Raw genomic sequence first — 24639 nt, forward strand, 5'->3', positions numbered from 1 at the left:
AGTTCTGATTAAAAACAAATGAGGATTCAAATCATTTTTTAGAAAATGATTTTCAACGATTGAAGATTTTAGTAACCAAAATAAATCACTTATAAATAAATCACATATTGTTTAGAATATATATATAGTTTTTCAAATTTCGTGAAAGGCAGGGCAAAGAAAAGAATTTGCTTTCGGATTTTATCAAAGCATAAGGACAAATAGATTTTAGTGTAATAATATCTTCTTTTAAAAGTATTTTTTTACTTGAAAATATAGTTTTTAAGAAATTAATTTTAGCATTTAAACATTAAAAAAAATCATAAACATAAAAGGTTACAAATGCGTTCCAAGACCTCTTCAAAGGCATTCCAATTCCAAAGGCAGGGTAACAGTTAGCACGCTTGAAAATATGAACACAGCGGACAACCGTGAGATGTAATTCAATGGAATTTCTCAAACTTCAAAACAATCTCGGCTCTAACCAGCAGGCAGCCAAGAGGAGATCAGCCAAAAAAGTATAGTGACATCAACAAAGTACACGAAGAGCAATTTATTACAGCAAGGTTAACCAAACAACTCATTTTCTGAAAATTGGAGACCACCTACCTATAACTACCAGGGAGTCCATATAGAGCTCTCCATTAGGCAAACTACAAATGAGCTTCATCCTTACCTACTTCCTTTGCCAGGAACGAGGTTTTGTAGTTCAAAGAGTATATTCCTCCCATACGAGAAAGCTCCCCCCACTCCTCAACCCAAAACGAAGGGAGAAGAAAAGGAGCAGCTGCAATGACATCTGTGTCTCAAGTCAGTAAGTATGACTGTCATGAACAGACACCACCTTCGTAAACCATCTTTCGATTCTGACACACAAAAATCATTTCTAGATTAGCGTGTCACAAGCCAACCTGGCTTGATCAGTGGATCTCGCTTGAAGTCATGACCTGTGACAGAAGTGGACTCTCCCAGTCGACGGAAACACTGCAAATATAGCATGTAGATTATAGGTTATGTTGTCTTGCTTCCAAAGCCCCCATGGAGTTTTTGTTAACAAAAAATATATCAATGACCAACCTTGTAACAAACAACAGTGTCATCTGGGTACATTGCAAACAGTTTGGTTCCTAACCGGGCATGACAAGAATCACAAAGGCTCTCATCATTTATCTGTACATGCCGTGATCTTTCCTCCAATCTTGCAAGTTTTGCGTCAACATTTAGAGCACGGGACAGATTATGAACAATCTGAAAAGTTAAAGAGAAGTTTAGACAATATAGATAATGGAATGCAGAACAAACCACAAAACGTTGTTATATTCTTTTCTGAGAGATGTTCTAAAGGGGGATCCAGTAGTATATAACACAGTGCAGTATGCTATAGTGCTATTTGACTCTCTGCATGACTATGAGCATTACATGTTTTCAGATGGGAGTGGTTCAACCAAGCTAATAGATCCAATAAAGCAACCAAGAGGGGAAAAAATAAAAGCCAGAAGGCTCATGTTGGAAAAGGCTATTTGAATAGGTTTTTCAGTAACTTTAAGTAAAAAATCTTACTTGTCCTTGGCGATGATGGTGAAGCCGAGCCCTCAACATTCTTAGTATTGTATCTGAGGCAAGTTGGAGGGGCATATCTGGGGACAATGTCTGCAACAAAAATTAATCTCTCAACAAGAAACAACAATGAAACAAGAACTTTACAATCAATCCTACAATTCCAGCCAAGGAAATGGGTATCACATAATGCCATGTTGCAGCATCTCTCCATAAAAGGGAATAATATCAGTAGATCCTGAAGAGTATTGATTATGATTTTATTGTGGATCAATGGGTCTTTAGTTGACACAGGCTTGGAGACCAGAGGAGGTCAGAGAGACAACCCAACAGGAGCAACTATTACTATGACAACAAATTAGAATTCACTTTCGTTATTTTAAATATATCCAGACTAGATATCATTCATTCCCGCATTTAATGGTAGCTGAACATTATATATATATATAGCGCTCTGATAGAATTCTTACATGTGGAGGCAAATAACAGATATAAAATATAAGAAAATGTGAATATCTTAAGTATAATGTTGTTGGCTTTTCTCCCTGCTAGAGTTTCAAAATATTGAGAATAGCTTGCTTAAATTTTTAAACTCGAACGCAAGCCATTAAGTAAAAGTTGTCCTAGAATGCATGTGCTGCAAGAGAAAGAATGAGAATAGGTGGATTTTCTACCTCTAGAACTTGCAAAGGATCCAGTAATTCTCCATGATTATGCAGAAGTCGAACAGCAGCATTAAACATGGGCTCTTTACCATTTTGTGGATCCAAATACATATCAAGTAACCTAAAGAGATCACATCACAGAAAGTGAAAGGCCAGTAGTAAGAATATTCATGTGTATCTGTTGGGGAAAGAGGAGAAAATAAGGAAAAAAGAGGAGCAAAAAAGAAACTAACTGCATATAGGCATCTGGTCTTCCAATCTCTGCACAATATTGTTCCGCAGCTTCACTGTCCTCCAGCTTCCTGAGAGGGCAATGAACGTTATTTAAAATACACACAATTTACGATCAACCAAAGCAGCAAGGAGACAGAGAGGTATCTGTGAAACAACAGCCTCTTTAATTCAATTTAGTAATGAGCAGCTAATAACCAACAAAAACCACGAAAACTATATATTACAAATTTTTCTTGCACAAGAAAATTTGAATAGCAGAGAAATATATAATGAAACCATTATTAGCGAATGGAATGATGAAGTTTTCTCAAAGCCAATACGTGTATGTCAGCTGAAAACCCTCTGATTCTTCCCTAGCCACATAAATTAAGATTTGAAAAGCTGGCAAACAGTTCCTGTCAGTAATATTCAGAAAGTAATGTGCAGGCTTACAAGGCCAAAATTTGCAGCACCAAAGTCTCTTGCCCTAATTTTCTGTATAGAATTGCCTGTCCAAAAAAATCAAAACTTAAATCAGCAACTGATAAGCAAAATTTGCTCTTTCTGCCATATAAAAGCATTGATGCCATTCATACTTTACTTTTTGGCAGAAAGATATAAATGGCACAAATACTGATTGGGGAGGGGGGGGAGGGGGGGGCGTTGATCATGATCAATTAAGTACAATTAAAAACCGTGTGACAAAAGAGAACCAACGACCTTTTCCAGCCAAAGATCTGATCCCTCAATCAAGTCAAGAACCTCTTCCGGATCATACAAGTCTGATGACTGTAAGAATATCTGCAACCTTTCTCGTACAGGATTTTGAAAGATTGAGTTTCCTCCAGGATCAGAAATTTTTGTTTCCTCCAGCCTTCCATCATCAGGTTCTTGGAAGGTACTCTGCACTTCAAAGGTTTCAATTGCTGACTTTGCAAGTGATAGCGCATATAGCGTGTGGAACTGTGTGTCACAAGAGTCTTGATCTTCAATCAACCATTGGAGATACCTGCAGAACACAATCCAAAGGCAATTGCAGGTCATATGACCCACCAAAAACCAATCATTTGCATAGCTCTGGAGCTGTAATTTATGGAGTATGTGGTGGGCATACCTTTGGAGAATTTCAACCTTTTTTGGATCAATGGCAGCAATTATTTCATCTGCAATGAAAGAATTGAAAGGGCGGATTCACTTTAGGAAATATAAAAAAAAATAGTAACTATCATGAACTTTCTTGGCAGCATAAAACTTATCAGCTTCATATCAAGTTAAATGGCATAATATACACTGATCCATGCCATTGCAAATTTACAAGATGTTAAATATATTCATTTTACAAAATGTTTCACTTATTGCAAGACAGAAAATAAATTGAGTAACCAGAAAATAAATTGAGTAACATCACAAACTAAGAGGACCGCAAGAGCTACCTAGTATATGAATAAAACCTAGAAATTTGCTAAAATTCAATTAAATTTCAAAGCTTAGAATGCATTCATGATGGTAGTTGATTCACCAGTGAGATGCCATAGAGTAAAATAAGCAAAATTCTTAAATAGCAAGTAGTAAAGACCCAAAACTCACAGTGAGAGTATTCTCTGAAAACCAAGGCCTACCTGGTGAAAGCTGATCTACTCTTTTCTCTGATGTCAAAACTTGAACTGTGAGTAAGGGGTTAACATCTGCAATCTAATAAGATTTCACCGAATTGTGAATTTAGCTGTCAGTTTCAAAATTCTGTAAAAACATAAAAACACCAACTTCAAATGCTACATACCCATCCAAGATGTTGCAAAACCAAATCCTGATCAGACAGCTCCTCTAGAATTTTTGATGCCTCAGTTGCAGCAACCTCTCTGCCAGAAATAACATTTGTATTGGCATCCAGTAAGTCGTGCTCCCGAGCAGGATCTTTCCATAGACCAGAAGAATAATTTTTTGCCAAAATGCGCCATATGGTAAGAGCCTTTGAGCTCATCCCTTTACTTGCATATAAGAAGGCGAGAGTCCGTAAATGTCCAGATTCATCTAACAGGGTTTCTAACTCCTCCTGCACTGCCCATGGAAGATGTACGGTCATCCTTCAAGCAAGCTCCTTACAACAGCCCCTCTGTTTTGCAATGCATTGGAATACTAAGATTCCGCAGACTACTATTGACTTGAGGCTTATGAACTATGTAGTTTTGACTTCTAGCTACCAGTTATAGAATTTAAAACCCAAAGCAATTGGCTGGTTAGACTGTTGCTATCAATAGACTGCTCCTTTTACAAGTTTTATATAGTTCCAAAATATCTTCTGTAAAATACACCTTCAGTGGAATCTATAAAAATCAACCAACATTGACAAAAACAAGACATAAGACTGTCTACTTTGAGAGATGAATTGCACCTGACTTCATCTAACAAGTAAACTTCAGAACAAAGAAAAGATGCAAATATTTTCTTCACTTAACATTTTGTTAGAAGGATCAACATTGAACTGCATTGAGGAGACATGCATGATCCAACCAGCTAACTGGAATTGATGCTTATTTGAGTTTAAATGAATTCAGCTGAGAGATAGGTCATGCTTAAAGAGAATAGAGGCAAAATAGAGTAAAGAAGAATGGATCCCGTGCAACAACATAAAGCTTTTTTTTAAGATTCTTAATATTGATTCAAATTATGACTTCTTCTACCTTAATTATACATCATAGGAGTAACCGCGAACCTCAAAGCCAAGTGGTAACCCTCTTCATTGATTTAAAATTTGGTTTATGCACATGACAGGAACTGATTCATCTGATCATCTAAACAACCCATTACCAGTATAAAAAAAAAAAAAAAAGTAAAAACTTTGTGAGGCAAAATTATTTTATCAACTCCAGCAAAGAGAAAGTGGAGCATACCACGATACAGCTGTTTCCAGAAGATGCAAGCTTTTCCATATCATCAATGCGGTTTAGGGCTCTATAGAGGTACATTAGAAGTGTGTCAACTCCCTCTTTCACTGACAAAGACAATTCTTTTTCACGAGAAACCTCAAGATATCTGTAGTTACAATAGGAGGGAGCAGAAATTTAAAGTTACAAGCTAATGACAGAATGCAAAAGCTATAACATGTAAACCTTTCAAAGCAAAGTCGTAAACACCTGCTCATATTTTTTATTGCCAACTCAAGTAAATCAGCTCTAGTTGGTGGATTCAAGAGAAAATTTTCATTGACTGTAGTATCTACACCTGCCTTTTTAAGAAAAATAGCTCTTTGGATAGCCATCAACCCATCATCTACAACATCTTCAAGAGGAGCAGGGGGAGGATGCAAACCCCAGTATCGGTTCCTAGGAACCTGAAAGGGTGAGTTCAATGTTATGATTTCAAAAATGCAGACAATGCAACACAAGTTTAACATAATCTGCTCAAACAAAAACACAATAAAACAGGGCATATACACAGATATACAGTCTTAGAATCCATTGCAAATCCATACACAATCTTAGAAACAATTGCTTATTCATTTAATATCACAATCAAATGATAGCATGTCACCATCCTGATCAGGTATGCCCAGTCACCAGCTAACCAACAAGTGTATGGTTCCACAAATGCAAACTAATATTGCACCATTTCAAGATTCCAATTCCAATCCTTTTCACTCAGTATACTATTTCTTTGGCTTTAGAGGTTATGGTATATATGGTTCCTAAATTCAAATTCAGTGAACTAGTTAAGGCACAGTTACCCTATTACCATCAATATTCATTTTCTGCTTGTGGCTACTCATATAAAAGAGTGGAAGGGAAGAGGACGAAGTTCAAGAGTTTGGCATCGGTACAATGCATAGTATGCTAAAGGAAATGAAGAAACATCCCATGGCTGATAAATGATTTATCCTTGGGGCCATGGAAATTAATGAAACTAAAGGTAAGCATATGATCCATCTCTTGTCAAATAAAAAATACTGACAAGGGAATAGGTCTTGCAAAGTGAAACTGTAAACACATACCAGCAGTGACCAGCGATTTGGGTCTCGCATTATAAATGGAAAAACTTCAGAAGGTTGCATTGTCTCTGACTGCAGAAAGTGGTTAACAGCTTCCTCGAAATGCAAGTCAAAAAGCAGCAGGAACCCTATTTGAGCATGAACGAAGGAGAGCATTTCATTAGATATTTCACCATCACTCTTAAGCTCCTCCACCAAGGAGACGGCTTCCTTAAAGTTTTTCTTTCTCAACAGATCTTTGATTTGTTCTTCAGCAGGTACTCTCCGGTAGAAAATAACCTGGAAATATTCAAGATGAAAGAGAAAAATCAATAAAATTTCTTTATAATTAAACCTACATCCAGAGGCATATGGATTGTTCCTAACCGGGACACGAAATCTTAAACAAGTATTTTACGCCACCAATTTCATAAATCTCTTAACAATCAGCTTGAAATTTAAACAACTTGCATCTTAAAAATGTACTAGGTATGCAAGAACAACATCGCTTGCAAGAAAAGAAAGCCTCGGGGTTACTTTTGAAGATGCTTTCTGTCCTAAGGTCCAAATGATCAGCTAAGCATTTAACTCTGAAACTCAGCTCAGCACAATTAATCTATATGAGCACAATGATTAACAGTCCACAATTCAGCTTAAATAATTAACAAGTAAACCTGCCAAAGAACTAAGAAGCAACATGCATAAAACTAAGGTTTGTCTCCAGACATCAATAAAGATGCAGCGATACAATATAATCAAATAGATAACAAGTTCACGCACCTTGGTGGGCGTCGCAACAGCAACAAGTTTCCCATTTCCACTTTCCTCATCCGCAACAATACATGGCCCAAATTTTCCTCATCCGCAACAATACATGGCCCAGATCCTTCACTGCCAAAACTAAAAGTCTGTACACAACCACCCAATTTCTTATGATACAACTCCATCTTCCCATCCCTCACAACCATTACATAAGAAGATAACTCCCCAACAGAATCTGGACCCTTACGAAACACCAAACTCCCTCCAACTGGCTGCCCATGCGCATCAACAATAATCCCAACATTATCCACCAACAACAACACCTTCTTTTCTTTCCACAACAACTTGAGCAATGGCAAACTAGACACATCAGGCAATGTAAAAATCACCCCACTTTGGCCCGTAATGCACGAAAACAAACTATACCCGATGACAGTGCCAACAATTATGGAATCATTGATCCAAACTAATGTCTTGACCCCGTCAATACACTGCATTTCTTTCAAAACCATCAAATCAACTTCCTTGTCATTTTTCCCAACTCTAAGCTCTATTAACATCAATTTTTTACCAACCACAGCAGCAAAAACATAATCACCCTCACTTTTTTGCACAGAATCTGTGACCCCATTAGCTCTAACTCCACCTCCTAATCTGCTCAAAATTCGAGAACTCGTACTCGCACCCTCCAAACCACTAAAACCGAGTAAATCACTACACTCCGATTCACTACTCTTAACTCTCTTGGTGATAAAAGAAACCCCTTTCAAAAACCCCAGTTTCCTAACGGGTTGACCCAAGCCCGAATCCGTCAAGAACAAAAATCCATCAGAGAGAACAATAACCTTTCCAATCTCATCAAGCAAAAGAACCGTTTCTACAGCCGAGTCACCAACAGAAACGGATTTTATGAACGAAACGTTTCGAGAAGGAACATCAAAATCCAAAGTCGAATTCGGATCTTTTATGGAGGTGGTTTTGTCATTTGGGGTATCTGGGTTTATGGAGAACAAGAGAATGGAACCAGAAGAAGTGCCTAGGTAAATGAAAGATTGAGAATTCGTTGCAATGGATTTTATTGAAGTATGAGAGTGAAGGGTGGGATCGAAGGTGAGAAGTGGTTCAAGGACAGTTCGGGTGGTCGTAGGATCGGTGTTAGTAGTGGCCATGGAAATGGTGGGTGAGGAGGGACGATCTGTTTTTACATTTACAGAAAGGAGTTGATATTCTTAAAAGTTTGTTTGGTGACTACCTAGCAAGCACGCGATACCATCAGGAGACATAGAGCACGTCCGGTTTAAAGTTTCAAGAAAAAAATTGGAAGAAATTGATTTTTAAAAAAATTATATTTTTTTATTTTTAAATCATTTTAATGTATTACTACTAAAAATAAATTTTTAAAAAATAAAATAAATTATTTCAATATATTTTAAAATAAAAATAATTTTAAAAAATAATTACTATTATAACACTAAACAGGCTCCCATATTTTAGAGTGTGATATTTATTTTTTTATTGATATTAATATATGAAAATAATTAAAAAATTAATTAAAAATTATAAAGAATTTCAAATTTTTAAAAATACAGTTACATCACCATGTAAAATGGTTAGAGGTGTTTAGCAAAGTTTTTATTTAAAAAAAAATATTAAATTAATATTTATATTGATATTAAAAATAAAAAAGCCATTTTTAAAAACATATTACACCTTAAATCATATTGGATTGTTTCTTATTTTGCTGTAATGCAAAGAGTTTTTAAAATTAATTAAAAATATATTAATATTTATGTTTTAAAAAGATATTTTAATTAAAAAATAATTTTAAAAAATTAGTATAGATAAATAAACACATATTTCATCACGGTAAACTTCTAAGTTGTTTCCTTGTTTTAATTTTATTTTGCCTTTTACAACAAAATTTTTTTTGAATTAATCAAACATTGAAAATAATAAAATATTTTATAATATTATTTTTTGATAGAGATGGGGATAAAATTTGATAGAAAAAAATCAAGAATGATGAAATCTAAAAAAAAATAAAATGATAATAAACAAAATAAATAAAAATCAAAAGAATTAATATCAAATTTAAAATGTTAAAGAAGTTATGGGGGTAAAATTAAAAAATATTTCTGATTTAATAAATTATTTATAGATTGAAAAATGACAAAGAATTAAATTAAAAAAAATATTTGTAATGTTATGACTTATTATAAAATAAAAATAGTAATCCAGATAATAATAACCAAATATAAAGAAAAAAAATTAAAAAGACTGGTGTAAAATTCAAGAGACTAACATAAAATTCAACAAAAAAAAATGACCATCAATATTAATTTAAAAATAATTACAGCACTTCCAACATATTATCATGCAAGAAACACTAGATTTTACAAACATTATCCTAAAAAGCAAGGTTTGGTATCCAAATGACTCTGTACACATTACCTAATCAACACAAGATCCATCCATAACAATATTCTTGAACAACCTTCAAACACACTGTAGAACCAATGTAAAAGGCCAAGAAAGTTTATAAGAGAGGAAGTTTGTTTTTGTCAATGGAAGTATCGAGATAATTATATTATTTTTTTTTAAAAAAGAATTAAAACATCATGACTGAAAAACATTAGATTTTTATTTTATTTTAAGGCTAAAATAATAATTTTACCAATAAAAAAAGAAAATAATGAATCCAACTCCGTGTAATATGATAAAGATAATTGTTTTGTGGTAAAAAGACAATCTTCCTTTCAATGCATAGCTCAATCAATTTTTTTTAATGAAAAACATGTATTTATACTGTAATAGTGAATAGTATTCAAAGTCTTGTTATAAAATAACTTTTTTAAGAAGAATGATTATTTCTATTTTTAAAAACATCAAAATAACATTTTTTTTTTATTAAGGTTAAAATAATAATTTTATTATTTAACCTTATCCTGCACCGAGTACGTAGTTAATTTTTTTTTCCAGGGGTAACTATGTATTTATACTATTACACTGAATTACTTCGAGTCTTGGTGCACATTATTTCTCGAGGAGAATTATTATTATCTTTTTAATGTTTTTAATTTTCATTTATAGACACGTAATCTTTGTTTTTTTAATTGGAGAAACGCACTTGATAAAAAATTAAAGTTAAATTACTCAATTATATAAATAAAAAAAAAGACGCTTAAATATTCTTTATCTCAAGTGAAGGAGAAATGGTAAGCAAGAAAGTAACCCAGCCAGTCTCTAAAACCCAAACAATAAATAGAAGGTGCGAATCTCTCTAGCTCTCTCTCAGGATTTCCTTTTTTATCTCTACACTGAATTGATACTAAGATTCTAAATCCATTCCAATAATCTATTTCCCAGATTCTTAGATTTCCACGGTTCAGGGAAGCTTGGGGTTTGAGCTTGGTGGTTGGAATGGATATAGACCGGTCTGAATCTAGGCATGAGCGACGCGAGGAGAGGGATGATGTGGAGGGCGAGGATATGGCGGTGAATGGAGTTGAAAAATCGAGTAAGCATTCTAGGAAGAAGAGCAGCAGAGGAAATGAGAGGGAGAGGGATCATAGGAGTAAAGACAGATGAACGGTCGAAGAAAACCAGCGGTAATGATGGGAGTAGGGAAAGTAAAATGATGGGAGCAGGGAAAGTAAGGCGAAGGATAAAGAACGTGGTCGAGAGAAGGCTAGAGTTAGGAAATTGCGGGGGAAGGAGAAGGAACGGCAGAGGGAGAAGGAAATGGAAAGAGAAAGAGCGAAGGAGAAGGAGAAGGACAAGTATAAGGATAAAGAGAAGGACAGGGAAAATGATAAAGATAGGGAAAGGGGAAGAGAGAAGACTTAGGAGAGGGAGAGAGATAGGGAAGTGGATCAGGACAAAGAGAGGTCCAGAGAGAAGGTCAGGGCAAACAGAAAGCCACGACGAAGATTATGATAGGAGCAGGGATGACAACGATTATGAACAAGTCTAATTGAGATTAGAGGTAAAGTGTGGAGTGTGGAATGACCCCAATGTTACTTGTCGCTAATTGAGATTTTCCTAGTTTTGCTTTTTTGTTGGTGGCCTCCATTGCTGTATTGGGGTTAAATTGTGTTACATCTTAGCGTTTTCTTGATTTTGATGATGTTCTTATTTTTCTGATATTATTCCATTTATAAGTTCATCCAGCTTCGTGTTATTTTTGTGTCCTATTTATCTTTATAGTTTCTTTTTTTTTTTTGGCTCAGGATGAAGGAAGGAAGAAGAAAAAACAAGGAAGAAGACTGAGGTTGGTTCTGATGTTTTAGCATGGGTCAGTAAGAGTCGTCTGATTGAAGAGAGCAAAAATGCTGCAAAGGAGAGGGCCAGTCACCTCTCAAAGATTTTTGAGGAGCAGGTTCCATTCTTTACTGTGTCTCCTGTATTCTTACTGGCTATCATGATTTTTTCCATGCAATTTTGATTGTTAATACTATTATGGTTTAAATTTCCCCGGGACAATATTGGTCAAGGTGATGGTGAAGATGAGGAAGCAGACCAGTATAATGCCTGTATGATCCTTTCTGCATATTTTTGTCCTCTATCAATGACTAGTCATTTAAAAACAAGTCTAGATTGGATGATACATTTGTTTCAACTTGGTAGTTTTCATAATCATCAGAGCGAATGAGTTGGTTATGGTCTTATTTGTTCATCAAAAATTTCATTAAGAAATGAGATATTCAAACTCCATCCGAGCTCATTTAACAGCTATGTTTGTTATTATAACCCACCAGTTTAATTTCTTGGAATTGTCATTGGCAAGTGTAAGGTCATTTTCATGGAAGCCAAACCATAATGATTTGTATTTGAAATTTTGGGGGCTATATATTCCTGTTTCGGGCTGATTGAATCAGTTATATTTTAGCAAGGAGTTATGGTTTACACTGCAAGATTGTTTTATTTTTTATGGTGGCACCTTTTGATAGATGTTTTAGCTGGAATTAAGGTTCTCCATGGCCTTGACAAGGTAATGGGAGGTGGAGCAGTTGTTTTGACACTCGAAGATCAGAATATACTCTCAGATGGTGACCTTAATGAAGGTATAAATAGTTTGGTGTTTCCTTCATATACTTTATGTCCAAGTTTCCTAAAATGACGAAGGAATTTTTGTGTGACAGAGATTTTTTATATGATATGGAGGAGGGAGGCTGGCTCTCTTTATAGAATAGATTCAGAAGATATAAGCTGTGTGTGTTAGCATAGCTCTGATGAAGTGAACATTCATTTATTTCTCCTTTTCTCTTTTGTAATATGTCCAGCTCCGCAGAAGGCTACGAGGTGATTCCACAAGTAATCGCTTAGAAGATCTAACTCATCTGGAAAGAACTCATCAGATTACCATACACATGAAGAGATGCTTCAGTTTAAAAAGCCAAAGAAAAAGAAATCATGGTGAAAGAAGGATAAGCAAGATATAGATGCCCTTGAAGCAGAAGCTGTGTCAGCAGGGTTGGGTATTGGAGATCTTGGTTCTAGGAAAGATGGGAGAAGGCAGGCCTTAGAGAGGAACAAGAGAGATCTGAGGCTGAAATGAGAAACAGTGCTTACTGATCAGCTTATGCTAAAGCAGATGAGGCATCAAAATCACTTCGACTAGAGCAAACTCGTCAAACTAAAGAGGAGGAAGAGGAAAGTCTAGTGTTTGTGGATGATGATGAAGATCTTTATAAGGCATTGGAAAGAACAAGGAAACTAGCTCTTAAAAAGCAAGAGGCAGAAGCATCTGGTCCTCAAGCAATTGCTCTCCTTGCCACCTCCACTTTGTGCAGTCAAATTGCAGATGATAAGAACCCTGAAATTGGAGAGTCACTAGAAAAAAACTTGTCTTCACTAAGATGGAAGAGTTTGTCTCGGCTATCCATCTTGCTGAAGGTACTTTTTTTATTATATGTTCTTTTGTTTTATAGAATATTACACAAAAAAGAAAGAGTTCTGATGGGATGGAAACTTGTGTTGCATTCATATTGCTCATAGCATAATAGTACACAGACGAGAAAATCTTGCACATACTATATACCAGGTTGAGCTGCATGGCCATTTCTGACTGTTCAAGGTTTATGCTAGCTCTTGACCTTGTATTATTTGGTAAATCAATTTTTCTAGTTATCATAGTTATGCTATCATGCTGCTGCTTTAGTCACCTATAATCTCCCATCCATTTTACTGTATTATTGTTAAATGTGAATGTGAGCTATTTGATGCTCAAGATCAGCTAGAAATCACACATTTGATCTGCTATGATGCCTGAGATTGGCTGGAAATCCTAGATCTTCTGCTTTAGCACACACACACACACACTCTATTTGTTACTGATTTTTCAGTCGTCCTTATTAAAAAAAATTACCATTGCTTGTGTTGAAAAATTCAAAGCAGTGCTTGTGCTATTTCAGAAGTTCATAAGACTGATAATGAAGATGTTTTCATGGATGAAGATGAATCGCCAAGAGCTTTTGATGAAGAACAAAAGGACGAGGCTGGTGGATGGATGGAAGTTCAAGACAATGGTAAAGATGAAAACCCTGTCAATGAGGATAAGGAGTAGACAGTTCCTGATGAAACCATACATGAGGTTGCTGTTGGGAAAGGATTATCTGGTGCTTTGAAGTTACTCAAAGAGTGAGGTACACTTAAAGAACGTATTGAATGGGGTGGCAGAAATATGGACAACAAAAAGAGTAAGCTTGTTGGCATCATAGGCAATGATGCTGGTAATAATAATGACAGTAAGTTCAAGGATATCCACATCGAGAGGACAGATAAATTTGGGTGAATTGTAAGCATTTCACCTGATCATCCGATTAGTTTGTTTTACTGTTGAGTTAGAATTCCTTAGTTTTTATTGCTTTTTTTTTTTACCATTAGGCACATGGTGTGGAGATGGGACCTCCAGTGGAGCAGGTTCGATAAAGGAGAGTTTGTAGGCCTAATTTCTATGCATATTATATCTCTTGATTCATAGCATGCTTGACCATTTTATTAGCGTACCCTGTAGTAATTGGAAGATGTTGGGCCTAAGCTGTAGAATTTGTGCTCCGCAGTTTGACTTGCCTCTGGATGCTAATCAGTGAGCAGTGGCACTGTTTTGAGCGGTGTTTCATAGCTGCTACTGTGCAGTTGGTGGGCGGGTGTTTATTTATTTATTTATTTTGGGGGGGGTTCTTTCTGGACTGCTTGTTTCATAAACTAGGGTCTAGGGTCTGACCTCATGGCAGAATCAAGATTGATTTTTATGTTCTCATCTGTTTGGTGTCCAAAATGAGAAGTGAAAGATTTAGTTATGCATCTGTTTATAAATTAGTGGAAGAGACTGAACTCTGTGATGGCCTTGTACAATTGCAAAGTTTCTCTGAGGTAGCATGCCTCAGACCTACCATGATCTACTTTCTATTTGCGGACATGAGTGGCTGATGTAGCTTGCAGCAAAAGTTTTTATTCACTGACTGATTATCTAGCAATTTTTCACATTTTGGGTTGTTTACTATATTTAACAGATGACTCTGAAGGAAGCCTTATGTATGATTTCTCATAAATTCCATTAGAAGGGGACCTGGCAAAATGAAGCAATACCAGGAAGAACTGAAGTTGAAGCAAATGAAAAATCCAGATACACCATCCCTGTCTGTGGAGCGGATGAGGGAGGCTCAAGCTCAGTTAAATACACCCTACCTTGTTCTCAGCAGTCATGTTAAACCAGGGTAAGATTTTTGTGTCTAATTTATATCTCAAATATAAGGTGTTACTAATTAAAGCCGGAAAATAGTTTGAACTAGAAAAATGTTAATTATCAAGAACAAGTTATTCTCCAAAAAACATCTGTTAAGAGTTTTAAAATGTTTTTGTTGATTTATGATGCAGTAGCCATTCATTTGAGTCTTTATGATTATTTTCTAGTGATAAATTCTTAGAGTTGAAAATATTTCTCTCTCTGCAGTTTAAATGAACTCAACACTGTAATTTTGTTGAAATCTTGGTTCGCATCATGCCTTGGTACATTTCAAATAAGACCGTACTAGTTTTAGAAAGTGGAGGATTATAGAATATCATTTGTTGTGCATTTATCTTTCTACAATTGGCTTGATCACCCTTTTTCATGAATTTCATTTGCTGGCAAACCAGTGATCCTAGAAGTGGCTTTGCTACTGTTGATAAGGTTCTCCCTGGAGGCTAAACACCCATGCTTGGCGATAAAAAGGTCAGTCAGATTCTTACAACAGTTTACACTGGCATGGTGATAATGATGCAGAAAGGATGCTTTGTGCACCTTTCATTAGGTTGTGGATGCATCATGCAAGTTGTGAAAACTGACATGATTTCTCGTACAATTCGTGGTGGCCTTTTGATATGAACTCTAAATATTAGTATCTGGTGTATTAGCTTGGAAATTTTCATCTCGTAGATTGTTTCACTTTATAGGAACATTCCCTGTCCTTTCTGGAGCATCATTAGCCTCTCCCTGATCCTATTGCTATGCAGCAACCTTTTAGTGCTACTCATTTCTTGCATTATTGTCTCTCTCTCTCTCACTCTATCTCTCTCACCTGCATGCACACACACCGTGACTGTAGAAAATGAAACCGTGTTATGGGACAATAATGAGTATTATGATTTGCTTTAGAAGCATGCATACCTGGAAGGAGGCCTTTTCTTCTTCACAACCCCCCCCCCCCCCTGCCCCACAAAAAATCCATCTGATTCCCTGGTACCATTTCTGCCACTGCTGTGATTACAATCATTTTTAATCCCAAATGTTTTCCTAGCAACCACCAACCCCTAGTATCTTAAAATCATTTATAAATTCCTACATTCTTTTGCTTCCCAGAATCTCCTGACACCAAAATCTTTGACTCCAGCAATCAAACAGCCATTGTGACCTTAGCTCATTTACCGTGTCACCAGTGATACTTTGTCCAGACTCCAGGAAGGTTGGATTATTCCTGTGTCAAGTAAAGATGTCACTTTGATACGAAAGTTGTCAGATCAGGTTCATCACTTTATGTTGAGCGTCTTGTTCAGAATGGTTGTGGATGGCTAGTTGCACTGTTAGGCCCCCTTACAATTCACAAGCCTCACCTATTTGTTCTTTTACCCTCTTCTTAGAGGGAAGGGTTTGATGACTTTTAACACCCTTTTTTTTTTATTCCATAATGTATGCCTGCTGATATATTGCTTTGCTTTTTTCCTCCCAGGTTGGGGATAAAGCGAAAGCTTGAGACTGAGAACTCGAGTGCGCACCAAAGAAGCCTAAAATTTGGAAGTGTCGTTGAAATTTTCTGCTGAAGGACGCATGGCTCAAAGAGAGATTCTCAAAATTTGCGATCACATTATTCAGTTTCTTTGACGCTAAAAGGGACGCATTCAGATGGGTATGGATATTTTTCCATTTGTTTTGGTACGGTATAAATGAAGATTCTCTCACATTCTCAGGTGTATGTTTAGTTAGAGCACTAGAACGTTGTCTCACTCTAACATGCAGGTGGGATCAATATTTTTTATATGTTAAAAAAAAGTCCAGGTGTTGTTTTCTCCGAGCATGCATGCAAGGATTAATTTAATATGACTTGATCTTGGTTGCAGGTTAAAAATCTATAAAAATATAATTTTATTAAATAAAAAATTAAAATAATTTATTTAAAATATTAAGATGTTAATATATTAAATTAATTTGGATTAATTTGTTGAATTAATGATTATAAGATTTTGAGAACTCAATAACAAAATAAATTATAAAATTTAATTTTTAATTAGTTAATAAAATTAAAAAAATCAATAAAAAAAATTAAGTTTATCTTTATTAATTTGATTATCATTGACTTTTTGAATTATAAAACCAAAATAATTTTTTATTTACCTTTATTAATATGATTATCAATGACTTCTTGGATTATAAAACTAAAATAATTTTATAAAAAAATAAATTATATAGTTTAAAGAGAAATGAAATTAAAAAAAAAAAACTCAGTAAATTTGAGTTAACATATGAAAACCAGGATGGCCCTGTTTTAACAGTGCTTTTGTACGGTTACCTTTTCGAGTTTTTAATGCATGCTGTTTCGTCTCTCATCCATGCATAACACGGAGTTTTCCTGCGCCGATTGTATCATCATTGGTCAGATAGATTTACAAGTATAATTCACTGATTTGAGATACCCAAGCGTGATGACCTGATGGAGAATCAAACTCTGTTGCCCCATATGATGGTTAGAACTTTGGTAACATTTTGCACGAGATGTCTCGAGACTTCAACTGGATCAAACTCTCTCGCAAGGAAGGCAAGTTATACTGTTCAAATGCACTGTTTGTCGTTGGATTACAAAATCTCGTGCATTCGCAAAAAATAATGTCAAAACATCGTGGTTCTGTTCAACCAAACGTAACTTATCCTGTACTCCACTATCTGATTCAAACAAGAACTAACGAAGCAATAAATCATGTACAAATTCCAATCCAATCCACACGATGATAAACCAAACAACAACAATAATGATGATAAAAAGAAAATTAGAGTTCAAATCCCTAAATTGATTTCACTAAACTACCAGATAGTTTCTTCCCCGTGTTAGTAGTAGATGCAAATCAATGATGATCATTCAAGCTGGAAGACTTTGTGAGGTTGTGGGTGCCAAAGCTACTCTCTGGGTGCTAAGTTGAGAATCTGTGATTTCAATACCATGCTAGTCATCGATGGTGTTTCATAGCTAGTGGTAATACTCGTATCTGAGTTCCCACCACCTGATAGAATTGTTGTGGAGTAACCCCTAGTAGCAGCCCTTTGCCATGAATGAGAACTCATTCCCGAGAGAACATATGCGCGCCCCGACCGTTCATATAACTCCCTGGTTTCCATTCTCTCCATAGTTTCTTTCAACTCAGCTTCGAGCTGATTACATAGATCATCTCCTGCTTGAGAAGAAGCTGTAGTTAGAAGAGTGGATAGTTGCTTTGCCAGCAGGGCCTGTGCACCCTTTAAATCTCCCTTTTCAGCCATCCTTTGTGTCTTGGCAATAGTTTCTGTCACTAGCAAACGATTTCTTTGCCTATCAACCTCCAAACACAGCACCCGATCAATTGGAGATAAAGTTGGAGGTCGTCGAATCTCAACTCTCTCACCTTCTACCTGGACTGTATCCACTGACACCGAACCTTTGTGGAAGCATGAAACTTCCACCAATGATGTGTTTTCCAATCTTTCCTCACCATCAACGGCTGAGGATACAGGAATTGAGAGGAACACCAAAAATTCCTTCTCCTCTTCTGCATACAAGTCTCCAATATCAATCACAGCTTGGTGTCCTTGGTCAAAAATCTTATTCTTGTGTCTCCCAGAAGGTGTTGACAGAATTTGCACTCCTGGTGATGCTGACCTAACTTTGAGTTGAACGTCCCGAGCCACAATACTTGTAAGACCACCAATGCATCTTGCAAAAGCATCTTGTAAAATGTCAATGGACTCAATGAAGGAAAATGTGCCGCCGGATTCATCAGATATAGCATGCATTGCAGCAGAATCATGATCCGATCCAAACCCAAATGTGTAAACTGGGAAAGTTGGCTGCTTAGACTCCTCTCTAGATGTATTATTGCTAGGAAAAATTGAAGTAGGTAAGAACTTTAGATAATCCAATCTATTTTGCGCATTGTGACTTTGTGTATCACAGCCATCGGATAAGAGGATAATGGTTGCAACTGAATTATGTTGACGCCGTTCTTCAAGAACCTGAACCCCTTTCTTGAGCCCTACAACGATATTAGTTCCACCAATTGCAGAAATGGAGTCGACAACGCTTGTGGCATCTTCACGGCCACTTCCAGACATTCTCCTAAGTGGGAACATTCTTCGAGCTGATGAAGAGAAAGTCACGATCGAAAGTCGATCTGAAGGGCCTAAGTTTTGTATGATAAAGTTGACCGCACGCTTGAGAAGTATCAGCTTGCTTGCCATGCTACCGCTAACATCCAACACGGTTACAACATCAATTGGTGCACGGTGATGAGGGAGAGTATTATCAAGTGGTGGTGCGAGAACACGGACAAGAACACCAAACTTGGAGAAGGATTCTGATGCAGAAACAGCAGGATATTCTGTAAAAGTCTTCAAAGTTATAGCATGGGGTCGAGACGAAAGGGATTGATATGGAGAGACATCTGAGAGTGCTTCATCATCTGAGAAGTGTTCCGCCTCAATTTGAACTGGTGGAACATTGTAAGGAGATACATGAGCATGCATTGAACCGGCACGTTGAAAATTGGGGGCGTTTCTTGGCGCTTGAAAAGGCACATCTTTCCATTTTGAGCGGCAAATAGGACATTTGAGATTTCCATGCTTGGTATTGTCAGCAATGCAATTGAAGTGGAAAGGGTGAGAACACTCAGCATAGAAGATGGCTTGGCCTTGCCCTTTTCTCAGACTCCTCAAGCAAATGGCACATTTTTTCTGTGATAAAATAATAAAAATATTATTTCAACAACTTTCAATGTAGACCATCAAATCAAATGCATGCCAATTTTTTTTCTTCTTCTTCTGCACAAGTTCCTCAACTTGATGATGTAATATCCAACAAACCGAAGACAATAAACAGATAGGATTTTTCACAATATCTTTCTACTCTCACCAAGTCAAGAATAATGATGGCTGTTCAAAGGTGTTCAAAATACAAAGCCAAGCAGGCAACCAAGTTTATGGCCTTTCAACACCACAATCAAAACTCGAAAGGCTCTTGAAAACATCCATCTATGAGCGCATGGAGACCGTCTATGCCTAAACATTGAGATTCAAGTTTCTTACCAATTAATTCATGAACTAAAAGCAACCTAAGCATCTCAATTTACTATCACATCAAGAAAAGCAGAAACTTGATCAAGCTACTTTCAATTTTTTTACGGAATAAAAAATCACAATCAGGAATGACATTATTGTGACTTTTCAACTAAAAACTTGCAAAGCTAACACAACATTCCACTAATTCTTTAGTGTATGGTCCCGTTTCCCACAATAAAAAGACGGTTCCTTTCGAGCTTCAACAACACAAGAATAGTATTGCCCACAAAAATATGCTTCTTCGAAAGTCAAGGCTAACTTCCACACGCGCACAGAAGAAAAGGAGAGGATTTGAATCCCGATACAAACTACAAACCCTAAGGAAACAACCGCATATTTTAACCTTCAAATCCCCACTTAATCCCCTACATTCTGCAATAAACAGCAAGACGTCATGTTGTTGGCTACAGCGATGACCTAACATATCATATGCTTGCTATCCTACTTTTCATGCGAGACCCTCGCAATTAAGAAAACAACAAATTACTTTTTCATTACTTATTGGTTAGATTTATGATCTTAGTAAAAAACGAACAACAACCCGTTAATCAAATCGTTGGACTTCTTGAAGCCTCCTATAGCATAATCAAAATAAATGCAAATTTCAACTACCGCCAACAGTTCTACTTCAATGCTATTCCATTGCTCCATTAAATGCATCGCCTGATCTTTCAAGCAACCTTCACCCACTTTTACCTAAACACCCCTAGTCAAAGCAAGAACAAGGAGAACACAACGGCATTTTCGTGGTTACAGTCGAACGATGCCGAACTCACAGAGATACCAAGCCAGGTTTTTACGCAATAAGTAAAAAAATAAACAAAAACTCTGCTCGCCGGGCGGTTACAAAAATAAATCACAGCTATAAACAAAACAATGTAATTAAGATTTAAGAAAACATAAAAAAAAAAAAGAGAGAGAGGGGGGGTGATTACAGAAGAAGAGTGGAGACTGAAGCTACGAGAGAGACGAGCACTGAACGAAGAAGATGATGATGTTGGTGGTGGAGTGGCGGTGGTGGAGCGGGCATTTTCGGTGGTGAAGGTTGCGGGGTTGGTGGGGGTGGGGGTGGGGGTCGGAGTACGGGTGGAGTTGGAGAGAAAAGAGAGCTTTGACTTGAGGGCTTTTTTGAGCTTGCGCCATGCACTAGAAGCCATTGCTTTGGATTCAGAAATGAAACGGACAAATAAGTTTAGTGGGGAGAGAGAGAATGTTAGGTTTATTAGCATGAAGTCCTTTTTTGTAGGAGGGAGAAAAGATAGGATGCCTGCGAGCGAGATTTTACGAATCAAAGGGAATTATTTTTTACGTGTGAGAGTTTAGTCAAAACCATGTTGTTATTTGATACTATTCTCCTCTTTTCTATTTTGGCACCTTTAGGCAATTGAAATCTGATGCTGTGTTTAATACGATTATTTTTTTAAAGCAGATTTTTTTATTTAGAAATATATTAAAATAATATTTTATTATTTAAAAATATATTAAAATAATATTTTTTATTTTTAAAATTATTACATCAAAATAATTTAAAAATATAAAAATAATAATTTAAACTAAAAATAAATTTAATTTTTTTAAAGCATGATGCTAGTACAGAAACAAACGTATCTTTACTGGATCATTGATCATTGACTTGTATTTTGAATCCATTAAGATTTTTTTAACATAAAAAAAATATTTAGATATTATTAATCTTTTTTCTAGTAGTTTTTTTAATTATGTGGATTAATTTGAAGTGACTTTGTCAACTTAATAGATTTAAAGACAATATTGATAATTAGTAAAAATATAGTTTGACTCAAAATAAATACTTAAGATGATATTTTTTAATATAATACTTAAGATGATATTTTTTATATAAGTGTTGAAACGATAATATATTAGATATATTTGAGTCAATTTGTAAATTCACATGTTAGATTTTAATAACTACATAGAAAAAAATTATAAAGTTTAATTTTTAATAAATTCAATATTAAATGATAAAATTAAAAAAAAATTAATTAAAAAAATAACTCAAGTTAACTAACAAAATCTATGACTCGAGTCATTAGAATCCAATAAAAAACAAATTGAAATAACTTACAATCAATCTAATATTAAGAGATAAAATTAAAAAAATAAATAAAACTCAAGTAAACTAAATTAACCTGTTAAACTTATAATTTAAATAATAAAATTAAAATAATCTTAAAAAAGAGTAAATTAAATTTTTTTACATCCAATCTAACCTAAAGTTTAAGAATATAATTGAAAAAAAATATAAATTATAAAAAAATATTATTATAGCAAATAGTATTTTGTCTGAGAATCTCTTTTTTATTTATTTTTGTTAATTAATTAATGATAATTAATACCGTTACTTTCCATCCCATTGCATCGATCACTTGGAAGGTCCATGAACCGCAATCGAATGATGGTGTCATTCGTGAATATACGTGGACCATTCATGATCTAAAATACAAATTATTCATATCTATTTTTCATTTAAAGTGAAGATGATTTCATTTCTATCATGGGTTAGGAAAGCACTATCAAGTAATGTGATATGCAAGTTGAAAGACGATTTGGTGATTAAGATTTTTTATTCGGTATAAAAAATTACATTAAATTTGAAAATGGATGGAAAAGTCAGAATAACTGTTCAATCAATAGGGTATTTGTTTTTTTTTTCTAAATTCGAATTTTAATATTGATATTTAAAGAATTTATTTTAAAATATATTATACATGGAAAAACAATATTTTCAAGATTCTACAGAAAAATAGCTATGATTGATAATATCCTACCAATAAAGAAGAAAATCTCAATTATTGCCGGGCATTTTATGGTATACTTATAAAACTCAATCTGGGATAAAGTTTGAGTTATATATATAAGGAGAGTTAATTTAAATTAATTTTTTAGGTATTTATTTTTAAAAATAAAAATAATAATATTTTAATATAATTTTTGAACTGGCATGATGGAACACCAAGTCAACCAAATTTTTTAAATAAATCATTTGTTTTTTTTTTCTTTAACTTGGACGACTATAAATTGAGGAGGCCAGCATTGCACCACACAGTATAGCAGGTCTGAGTCATAAATAATTGCAAAAAAACTTAACGATATATACGTGTCAAGATTTTGTTCGTTCAATTAAACCCCATTTTCAGGGTCAATTTTAAGAAATTTATTGAATTTGGTGCAATCTTATTCTAATTACACTATTGAATAAAAAAAAGAAATAAGGAAACTTGCGATTCATGTATGGTTACAAAACTGCAAGAAAGGGAAAGGACAGGGTGCAGTTTTATTTGAATGCTGCTTTTCACATTTTTGTTAACTCGGTTGACTGAGCCTACCATCTTTGACTTTGTTTTGTTCTTGCAAAATACAATCCCTACCGAATCCCATGAGAAATCAAATTTTACTTTGAACTCTATTTTGTCAAATCTTATTTGATATTATTTCCGATTCCGATTTCCTAGATAATCAACCAATTATATTTATCGGATTCACTATCAAGCCGAATGCCGTATCGATGCCAGGCCTCTGCCTGGTGGACTGGAATCCACTCTTATTATTATTATTATTATTATTATTATTATTATAATATTGTCGTTGTTGTGCTTGAGTGTGGCCGATTGCAATTAAATTTTATTTTTTATTTTTCTTAAAGGAAACGAGTGACAGTTGAAAAACACCACAAAAATTAATAATAGATCGACACATGGACCGGCACCGTATGGTACAGTTAACGGGACATGGGCCTGGATTTATGTTGGGCAAGCATACGACTGGCCATGAATCGACACAGCATTGTTACTGGTCTATCTTACAATTTGCTGGTTGATGTGGCATGCATGATGAACCTTTTTAAAAAATAAAATTTATTAATTTATTCTTAATCTATAATTAATCTCCAGGATTTAATGTAACCTAATAATTTAAGAAATACGAGATCGTATTGTTTAGAGCAATAAATATACATACGATCGATGTTTTTTATTTATTCTTAATAAATCCAATGAATCTTAAATTAATAAATAGACATACACGGATAAATACAATTAAATTTATTTTAGCCCATGAGAATTTAGCTAAGTGGTCAAGAGACGTATTTTTTTTTAAAAAAAAACAAATCCTACGCAAACAGTATTTAGAGAGCCGAGACGTCTAATTATCATGGATGATCAAATAATTAACTAGTTAAGCAAGCAGCAGTTATGACGCATGTGCATCTGTTTTCTTGAAATATCATGGGCTGTGCAAAAAGGAAAGCACACGTTCTCTTTCCCTAATAGTCTTAAAAATCTCCAGTTAACTTTTGTTTGCTATCATTAAATTAATCCATCACCGATCATATCTCTGGCGTGTTTGAAGATTTATTAGGGTTGGTCGCACCCCAATTCACAGGTATCATCAATCTTCATGTCTGGTTAATTGATCTCCTTCGCATGTCTTTTATTTTGTTTTCCGGCGGCTATGGAATTTCTTAATTGTTAGGGTTTCTTTTGAGGTAGCTGCTATGCTTTTGTCTTTTTACTGTAATATTTATCCTCCGATTTATGATTTTTAAGTTTAAGAAACTATGCCATGATTTGCTTCGTATTACCATGAAGAACAGATATGTGTGTGTGTGTGTGGGGGGGGGGGGGGTTGGGGAGTGGGGGGCA

The 24639-nt window shown here is 35.1% G+C and overlaps 3 protein-coding genes and 1 pseudogene across 6 annotated transcripts in view; 2 read left to right on the forward strand and 2 right to left on the reverse strand.

Moving 5' to 3' along the window:
* Positions 1–368: 368 nt before the first annotated feature.
* On the reverse strand, positions 369–8441 carry LOC105124186 (transforming growth factor-beta receptor-associated protein 1-like). The gene is made up of 15 exons (XM_011024087.1): positions 7264–8441; positions 7159–7231; positions 6403–6678; positions 5549–5745; positions 5306–5447; positions 4195–4467; positions 4034–4106; positions 3529–3577; positions 3135–3423; positions 2868–2923; positions 2435–2503; positions 2211–2322; positions 1540–1629; positions 1057–1227; positions 369–963 (listed from the first exon to the last, which is right to left on the reverse strand). Exons 1-15 carry the CDS (start codon positions 8307–8309, stop codon positions 871–873), a joined length of 3009 nt encoding a protein of 1002 aa, XP_011022389.1. The 5' UTR covers positions 8310–8441; the 3' UTR covers positions 369–870.
* A 1889-nt stretch (positions 8442–10330) lies between these two features.
* On the forward strand, positions 10331–16688 carry LOC105124188 (SART-1 family protein DOT2-like; annotated as a pseudogene).
* A 752-nt stretch (positions 16689–17440) lies between these two features.
* Positions 17441–21257, reverse strand: LOC105124189 (uncharacterized). The gene is made up of 2 exons (XM_011024088.1): positions 20914–21257; positions 17441–19594 (listed from the first exon to the last, which is right to left on the reverse strand). The coding sequence occupies exons 1-2, from the start codon at positions 21205–21207 to the stop codon at positions 17789–17791; spliced, it is 2100 nt and encodes a 699-aa protein (XP_011022390.1). The 5' UTR covers positions 21208–21257; the 3' UTR covers positions 17441–17788.
* A 2880-nt stretch (positions 21258–24137) lies between these two features.
* The window catches only part of LOC105124190 (polyadenylation factor subunit 2-like), a 2420-nt gene continuing 1918 nt past the window's right edge, over positions 24138–24639 (forward strand). For 2 of the 4 annotated variants that reach the window (XM_011024089.1, XM_011024093.1), the window contains exon 1: positions 24139–24379. The gene's annotated coding sequence lies outside the window, so the exon portion shown is untranslated. Of the gene's footprint in view, positions 24380–24639 lie in introns of all 4 variants that reach the window. The other 2 variants (XM_011024090.1, XM_011024092.1) reach the window with 2 other exon arrangements.

This window comes from Populus euphratica, unplaced genomic scaffold (genome assembly GCF_000495115.2).
Source record: "Populus euphratica unplaced genomic scaffold, PopEup_1.0 scaffold4.1, whole genome shotgun sequence".
Classification (NCBI taxonomy): domain Eukaryota; kingdom Viridiplantae; phylum Streptophyta; class Magnoliopsida; order Malpighiales; family Salicaceae; genus Populus; species Populus euphratica.